The 9,737-nt window shown below is 33.7% G+C and overlaps 1 protein-coding gene across 1 annotated transcript in view; it reads right to left on the bottom strand.

Annotated features, from left to right (window-relative positions):
* LOC106468659 (ubiquitin carboxyl-terminal hydrolase 48-like) overlaps positions 1-9,737 on the bottom strand; it is an 82,269-nt gene that overhangs the window by 38,539 nt on the left and 33,993 nt on the right. The window contains exons 20-22 of the mRNA XM_013929096.2: positions 5,706-5,798; positions 4,871-4,995; positions 3,694-3,875 (exon numbers count right to left, since the gene is read on the bottom strand). Coding sequence (XP_013784550.1) covers positions 3,694-3,875; positions 4,871-4,995; positions 5,706-5,798 — 400 coding nt within the window. The remainder of the gene's footprint in view (positions 1-3,693; positions 3,876-4,870; positions 4,996-5,705; positions 5,799-9,737) is intronic.

Here is a 9,737-nt window from a genome sequence, read left to right as displayed (position 1 = left end):
AAGGTCCTTCCAATCCTGGCTGATGCATCCATGGCCAAAGCCAAATGATGTGGAACTGGGAACCAAAAGAGAGGAATCTTGGCATTCAAATGAGTGGTAAATGTATACAGCTAGTGAGTATCCAACTGAGAACATAGCCATTGTAATACCTGGGGTCGAGAAACCACTCCGTGAGTAGAATCTTGTCGGGACAGTACAAACAATCCATAACAAGATTGAGGGCAGCCGGTATGTAACAAGCCAGCAAACGAACTTGATAGCTGTAAGCCCAGAAGAGGAGATCAAGAGTGCTGAACAATGATATGCAAGTGCATGAGTCTCTGCAGTATGTGTGGGGTGTGGTATGCTAACCCCCATACGTAATTGATCCGCAAAATGTTCGGTATGGACCATAATATCAGGTGAAGGGTGGAAAAATGAAACTCAGTACTAGATGCTGCAGTTAATAAGAAGGGGGGGGGATGAAATAACACATAACAAAGACAAAAAAACAGCATACCTGTGATATCAAGTCTAAAAATGGTGACTGAGGTCTAGGTGCTTCAACAGGCTGAGAACATTCCTGCATGCAAAGGAAGGGAGTATGTCCAAGTATGCATCGTTTTGATGCAGGTAATCGTAGAATTGCTTGTAGATCAGGAAATCCCTTGGCCCACATGAAAGAAGTCATCTTTCGATGAACTATTAGTGCTCCACCTACAGCTGTTTTCATGGACTATTGAACAGCAGTACTGTCAGTAGTCATGGTAGTCATAATATTAAATTGTGATTTCATAAATATTGATTGATTACCAGTAATTGAGTGAGAAATAGAATTCACAATCAAATGAAGAAATCTAACTCGATAGTGGATTATAAACAATACCTTGAAATTCAAAAATCAGTAACTAAATATTTTCAAAACACACTAAAGGAGAAAAAAAAAAGAGTCTGAAATCAAGTGTTAGGTCTTAACACTGTTGTACCAAATCACGAAGTGAAGATTGGGATCAACTACATAGAAGGTGTCAGCTGTGACAGGAGGGTTTGTCGCACTCCTATTGGTGAAGGACTGTCACATGCTAATTTGCATGCTTAAATGCAGCTGAACCACGTGGAGTTAGGTGAGAATTTCAAGGTTAGTGACGAGCAAAAAGTTGCACACAAGAGGGCAGTCAAATTGAGTATTGGAATATAGAATTCCAATCTGCACAGTTTTATCTCCCTATTCTTTCATCTGTTGTGCAGATTACTCAATCATTACTACTGCTGCCGAGACATGAATTAGCTTACAGCAGTTACATAACTTGTTTAAATACTGACTTCATTAATGAAACATTTCAAACAATCTGAATATTGAAGCACTGATAGAAAATAATAAATTTGGATATATTTAAACTAATGCAGGAAACTGAGTAGAGACTAAAGAAAAATGTGTAAAATAAACAAACTAACCAACAAATAAAACTGAGCAATGAAAGAGACAAACACAATGTGTACATTAAACACACTGGTGAATGATACTTATGAGAAAAAATGACTAAAACCATGTATACGATAAACATGAAACCATGTGTCATCTTTACATTTGCTACCAGTGGTTTCTCAACACTTCCACAAAAAAGTTCTGGTTGCTCCAGATGATTTGTGGAATAAGAAAGACTTTTCTGCATTTGGAATACGCTTCAATTCCAAGCTTCACAAACCTCTCAGAACTCTTTATCATAGCCCTGATCTGACTAATAGACATTAGAACACTACATTAACCAACATTATGAACATTCCTGTCCACTTGTGTAAGCTATCCATCAACTTCCAAAACTGATTTCAAGGGGTGATAGCTCAAAACAGTCACGTGCGAAGACAGAATATTGGTAGACTGATCATCGAAAACTGGTCTAATTTCATATGTTATGGAATCTACAGGCTGTTTTCTAGCGTACCACCATTCTAATGTCACACATCATGGGATCTATAGGCTGTGTTCTAGTGTACCGCCGTTCTAATGTCACACATCATGGAATCTATAGGCTGTGTTCTAGTGTACCACCGTTCTAATATCATGGGATGTAAAATCTATAAAATGTCTTTTAGTGTACCAGTGTTCTAATGTCACAATTCAAGGGGTCTATAAGCTGCATTCTAGTTTATCACTGTTCTAATGTCACAGTTTATTAGATCTATAGGTTGTGTTCTAGTGTACCACTGTTCTAATGTCACAGGTTATAGTTTCTATAGGCTGTGTTTTAGTATACCAGTGTTCTAATGTCACACATCATGGGATCTATAGGCTGTGTTCTAGTGTACCACTGTTCTAATATCACAGATCATATGATCTATTGGCTGTGTTCTAGTGTACTGCTGTTCTAATGTCACAGTTCATTAGATCTATAGGCTGAGTTTTAGTGTACCAGTATTCTAATGTCACAGATCATGGGATCTATAGACTGTGTCTAACTGTACCATTGTTCTAATGTCACGGTTTCTTGGATCTATAGACTGTGTTTTAGTGTACCACTGTTCTAATGTCACGGTTTCTTGGATCTATAGACTGTGTTTTAGTGTACCACTGTTCTAATGTCACGGATTCTTGGATCTATAGGCTGTGTTTTAGTGTATCAGTATTCTAATGTCACAGATCATGGGATCTATAGGCTGTGTCTTACTGTACCATTGTTCTAATGTCACAGTTCATGGGATCTACAGGCTGTGTTCTAGTGTACCAGTGTTCTATTGTCACAGTTCATGGGATCTATAGGCTGTGTCTAACTGTACCATTGTTCTAATGTCACAGTTCATGGGATCTACAGGCTGTGTTCTAATGTACCTGTGTTCTAATGTAACAGTTTATTGGATATATAGGCTGTGTTTTAATGTACCACTGTTCTAATGTTACAGTTTATTGGATCTATATGCTGTGTTTTAATGTACCACTGTTCTAATGTCATAGTTCATGGGATCTATACGCTGTGTTTTAATGTACCACTGTTCTAATGTCACAGTTTATTGGATCTATAGGCTGTGTTTTAATGTACCACTGTTCTAATGTCACAGTTTATTGGATCTATAGCCTGTGTTTTGATGTACCACTGTTCAAATGTCGCAATTTATTGGATCTATAGGCTGTGTTCTAGTGTACCAGTGTTCTATTGTCACAGTTTACTGGATCCATAGGCTGGGTTTTAGTGTACTACTGTTCAAATGTTACAATTCGTGGGATCTATAGGCTGTGTTATAATGTACCAGTGTTCTAATGTCACAGTTTCTTGGATCTATTGGCTGTGTTTAGTGTACCAATGTTCAAGTGTCACAATTTATTGGATCTATAGGCTGTGTTCTAGTGTACAACTTCTCTAATGTCACAGTTCATGCGATCTATAGGCATTGTTTTAGTGTACCACTGTTCTAATGTCACAGTTTATTGGATTCATAGGCTGTCTTCTAACTTACCACTACTCAAATGTTATGGGCTGTATTGAAGTAAGGGAAAACTCTCCTATGACGTATACTATCGGGACGTTGGGATTTTTTTTTTGTTAAATCCAAATTCAACATGTTAAATTTATACAAAAGAGTATAACAGACTTAAAAAAATGTAAAAACTAAATTAAAAGAAATTTGAACTTTTGATCAGAACATCAGCAAAACGTGCAGGAAGATCTCACATTTGTCTGGTTCATGAAATTCATTAAAAAAATTATAAGCTGTATTTACCTTATAAACTTGCGCCATTCGTCTACAATATTCCTATCGACAACGTACATGATAGTGTTTGGCTCAACCTTGGTCCAGGTGGGTTGGTTACGATCTGAGTAAAGATCTTGGAGGCAGGTTTTCTGTTCTAAGGCCAGTAGCCTATTTCGGTCTGTATTCACCTGATTTTCTTCCTGCTTCATCTTGATGAAAATAGTAGATCTAATATTACTACCCACTCAGTACCCTGATGTACTACAAAAATTTCATCAATAATACATTTTTATTCTACTCAGAGAGCTAACCATTATTTTTTATCAAGCATTAATTATGTCGAACAAAAATAACATTTCTTTAAAACTACCTAAAATATTATAATAAAAGTAAAATGGATGAAGTACTGAACATTGCTTTAAAAACCACGAAATAACATCAGTAAAAGAAAGGGGGTCGGAGGCTGTGGCCCTGACATATTTTTGTTCCCAGCTGTTGCAGTTAAAAAACACTATGGTAGGAAAAAAAACGTTGTTTCTAGAGAATACAGTAATAATAATTTAAGACAAGAAGAAGAAGAAAAAAAATAACTTTCTTGAGTTTGACTTTTTAACCTTAAACATGCTATTATTTTCAGGTGTTGCAGCTTTAAAATATTGAAGTAGAAAAAAAAAGATAATGCAGTATAAATAGTTGAGACTGAGAACAAGTGGAAATAGCTTTTCTGACCTTGAACTTTTAACCTTAAACATGCTTTTGTTTTCACGTGTTTCAATTATAAAATGTTGAAGGTCGAAAAGGGGGAAAAAAAATACGACATGAATTTTTGTCCTGAATATGATCCAGTTTTTAGAAGGATTTCAGGTAAACTTTTTGGGTCAAGGTTGATGATCTACCTATCTTTACTTTAATGTTTATATGGGTCATATGGGTGGAACTGAATCCCTTTAACCCAAACCTATTGAATGTTGGGCTATTACTAAGGCATTGACAAAGCATAAATTAGAAACAATAGATTTTAGTGACCAAGAAATATTTCAAATAACTATCACTTTTCCTGGCAATGATAATGCTTATTAAAACATTAATTAACATATGAATTTACAGGCATGTTAACTATAGTGCATATAAGTCGTGTCTGAAAAACAAAATTCTGTATCTGTAATAACTTGAATGAAGAGAGAGAGAGAAAAAAAAAATGTACCTCACATTCAGGACAAACATTTGCAGTTCTTGGAAACTCAGGAGCATTAGGAAAGTACTGCTTAAGGATTTCCCAGACTTGTGCCTGAACCAATCTTCTACAACCCTCCTTAACAGACAAGTTCGCTGCAAGTAGTCCAGTTAAAGTCACTACTACATATAATTTTTTTTAATTCCATGTTTTAAGAATGTTTGTGATACATACGTGATTTTTAGTAGATCTTCCAATTCAAAAACAGTAGAAATAGTACATACTTAAATGTCCACATATATAACCTCTTCCAATATAAGATATATACTTCAACTAGCTGACGTATCCATCCAATGCACAAGTAAGACACAGGGGCCCCTGGGGGAGGAGGAGCTAAATGTCGATCTCTCTACATTACTCTCCAGGGCTCCTGTGAGAGCTAAACATCAATTTCTCTATTCCTGTACATTACTGCCTGGGGACCCTGGAGGTCACGTGAAGGGTCCGAGCTAAATGTTACTCCCCAGAGGTCCCCTAATGGTACATGCAAGGTTTGGTGACAATTGGTCCAGCAGTTTGCCAGTTATAAACAGACACAGAGACATATACTTTTTCAAATAATGCAGGTTTGAGTGGAAGACGAAAAGCTATTTTTGATGACATTCCATCTACTAATTATGTAATCATGTCTCGCTCAAAAGAAACGGAATGTCATAAGCTTTTTATCTATTCACTCAAAGCTGCATTATTGAAGAATGATCTCTGACGAAAATGGTATAAAAATATAAAAACTAAAAATGTTTATTTGAATAATATTAAAATGCGTAGTACAAAAATAAGACTCAAAATCATGAAATATACTCACAATGCTCACATAATACATCTTCGTTGAAATTATAACCAGAATTGTCATCATGATCTTCTTCAGTTGTTGTACCATTTCCTGACATCCCCTCATCTAAGAAATAAAATTATTTTACTATAATTTCTAAATTTCCGTAAAAAAAAAAAGTTAGCTTAATTCTCATAAACCTATTGAGAAAACACTTACTTATATACAGCTTGGCAATTGTTAAGTTTTTACAAAATGGGTGTGAAATTGACTAAGTATGGCTTGCTAGTTTGCTGTTCACTTCTAAAACTACTGAAGGATGTCCTTAACCCTTTGATCCCCACCTATGCACACCTGTTTCCCAAGGGAAAAAAATACACATTGAATTAAAACATTTATAGAAAAGTAAACTTCTACTCCTTATTCCATATTTTTCTTTAAATAGTCCAGATATGTCATGGTGTTATATAAACTGTTATATCTCAAAGTTGAGAAGTTATGTGATATAACATGGAATGAAAAACACCTTTTCAGTTCTTTTTAACTGTATGAGCCAACTTGGTTTCCAATTTGGCAGAAATTCATGTAGAGATGAGAACAAATTGAGAAAAGTTTAGCTTGGTGATATGTTGCTAACAGAAAAATTGTTCGTGAATGACTTCTACCAAAATTGAAGTCCTGACTTTTTTAAAGGTTGTGAAAAGTTTGCTTTATCCTTTTGTACTTCATGTTGTTACAGTAAGATAGGAAAAGAAATTATTTCCATGTAAGAAGATGAGTTAGGCTTAGTTAAGTCCATTTTACATTTGACTGTATCAAGTTTTGTTTTGCTGAAAATTAGTCCAAACAACAGCTTGAATGAGGACAGATAAGTATGAAAAACATTTTTTAAACTACATATTTAAGAATATAAGATGGATTTAAAATTTAATATATATACTAAATGAAACCTCTTTCAACCCGGGCTTGGTCCCTGGGACCGACTTCGCAACTAATTTGTGCTTGTACTAGTTTTCATGCTATAACTTTTAAATTAGTAAGTAAATGTTAACAAAATTTGTCAGATTATCAGTAAACATTACAATGCTTTCATACGCAAAATATCAATTTTTTTTATTAAGTCGTAAGGTTTGTAAAGCAATGTTTCTCTCATGCCTTTTTTTCTTTTCATATCTTTCCTATCTATCATGCAAAGTAATTTTCGTTTTAAGATTAAAAATACTTTTATGCATCAGAAAATTTTGAAATTTCACGTGCGAAATCTTTATAATGTCTGGATAGTTATCAAATATTTCTTAAGAAAAAACTTCATATTTTATCTGTTATTTTCAGTAATTAATCTCTATACGGGTTCGGTAAATTTGACCGATCTCGCAACCATCATAAAAAATTAGGAAATAAACAGCCTCTTTCATTCTAGAATGAACACAAATTATAACACAAAAACATAAATGTTTAGATGAAATAGCTTAAATCTCATAACAGTATACATTTATATATATTTATTATTTTTATTATATTGACCTTTCACCTGTGTCTGGCTAACAATACAGAAGTTATAATGATGCGGCTCACATGCACTCATGTTACCGTATCAAATAACGTAGGACTGATCTTTGGTCTGTACAAAGCAACCTGACCTGACTGTGTTTTAGTCGACTATTATTTTGTAAAATACAGTCACATTTCAATTATTATATATTGTATATGTATAAAGATTATTCCTATTTTGAAATTAGTTTGTAAAGTTATTTTTACTTAAAACATAGAACAGTAAATAAAGAAGTAAAGCAAACAATTATCTCTTCTAGTTATGACTTTTGTACTTGGTTGCTGCTTGACGTAGGTTGCTAAGCCTTTAAAAATTTTGCACGTGGAGGATATAAAACAAAATATTTTTTTTTAGGTTTTATATATATTTGAATAACTAAAAAATCATAAATTCTACTATAATTTATCAAGCTTAGTAACTAAGTTCTACTTGGGTCTAAAAAAATATACATTTCAAGCAGATTAAAGACAACCTACCTCATCAAAATCTTGAATCAAAAGAAAGAAATGGCACTAGGTGCATTAGAAAGGCTGAGAAAACCACTAGGGGGGACATTTTGAGCTTCCGATTAGTTATTCATGTTATATATAGAAATAAGTGTATGTAAGGGAGCATTTCCAAAAATGGAAAAAGGTGAGCAGGGTATCACTGTGTTTGATTTATTACGTGAGCAATATCTCAGCAAATAGAAAAGATAAGACCTTCTTATTTTATATTGAAGCTTGTCAATATCTGTAATTGAGTTTCTAATTCGTATGAAACTAGAGACTTAATATTTTGACTTCACAAACATCTAATTTGAACCATTGCTGCATTCAACATACCACACAAAAATAGATGTTCATCTGTTTTTGTAATATTTACTTTTAAATTAACAAATTGAGTAACATATAGTTCTAAAATTTGAATTATAATCTACAGTTTGACACCAAAGTTATTTACATAAATTCATGAAATAGAAGTTCAATAAAATTTTTAATGCGAGTCAACAAACACGATGACATGGCCTTTCACCTGTGACTCATCTTGAAAGGGTTAATGAAATTCAGTTTCATTATAATTTTTGTATGGTCAAAAAGTTATTTTTAATGTAGCCTGGAAATTGTTTTGTGATGTGGTGTTTTGGAATCAAAACAAAAATAAAATTCACAGCTTTAAGGATTAAAAACTTTCTTGGACAGTTTACAAGAATGTACATATAAATATTAGCAATTGAAATCTACAATAAGGGTAAGCCTTTTAAATTAAAAAAAGAAAAGAAAAAATATCATAATGAAATATTTTTTACTTTTCAAAGCTGTGATTTCATATAAATATCGTACATTTTGCAGAAGCTACATAATCTATAGAAAGTCCATCTAAAATTAAAAATTGTAACATCCATAGTAACTTCCAATAGTTCTTTAGGAAACCATAAAACATCAAATCTACACACCCAGATGTTTAACAGATAAATGCTAATAAAAGTCCACTAAATCCAAACATTTCTGATTAATAATATCTACGCATAATTTTGATAAAAGAGAGTTCCGGCCACTGTTGTCGACTGTGCTTCTAGCGCTTGTGTGATCGGAGCTCAAAATTGCCGGCATACTCAAACAAGATGTTTTTCAACATTTTCCAGGTATAATCATGACCTTCAAATTAACCCATAACTTTTTATTGAAAGTGCTCACTGGCACCAAATGTTTGTGTAAAAAAAAGTCTTCATTAATAAATTCTAAGTTTAAGAGTGAAGTAAAGAAAAACATACAATGATATGCAAACCAAACTACATCCAGCACATATGGGTTTATATTCACTAATAAACTATTCTTCCTTAAGAATAAAGTAATCCGTAATCTTGTTTCTCAAGTGATTTTCCTCCTCTGTTAGTTTTTCTTATTACTACAACTCTTCATTGCCACCTTATTACGATGGGTTTTTTCTGTTTGTTTCCAAATATTTGCCCAAAGTTACTCACTAGCTGTCCCTACTTTTAACTGATAAATTAGAAGGAAAGCAGCCTGCCAATAGCACCATTTGACTGTCACCTTTATAACAGACCCACTGTTCCAAAGAGTGGCTCGTAATACACGTATATTTTTTGGTAATGGAACAAGAAGAATATATCTGCAGATCACTGGACCGCTTGACTCTTTATAACGTCACAACACAATATGTGAACAGTCACTAATGAAACTCAGCACTGAAAACAGCTATATTAAAACTGGACCATGCATGACTCTTTATAACGTCACAACACAAAGTGTAAACAGTCACTAATGAAACTCAGCACTGAAAACAGCTATATTAAAACTGGACCATGCTTGACTCTTTATAACGTCACAACACAAAGTGTGAACAGTCACTAATGAAACTCAGCACTGAAAACAGCTATATTAAAACTGGACCATGCTTGACTCTTTATAACGTCACAACACAAAGTAGTGAACAGGTACTACTAATGAAACTCTAGCACTAGAAATAGGCTATATTAAAACTTGGGACCATAGACTTAGACTCGTTTATAA

This window comes from Limulus polyphemus, unplaced genomic scaffold (genome assembly GCF_000517525.1).
Source record: "Limulus polyphemus unplaced genomic scaffold, Limulus_polyphemus-2.1.2 Scaffold3102, whole genome shotgun sequence".
Lineage (NCBI taxonomy): Eukaryota > Metazoa > Arthropoda > Merostomata > Xiphosura > Limulidae > Limulus > Limulus polyphemus.
This window is presented reverse-complemented; position numbering and strand designations above follow the sequence as displayed.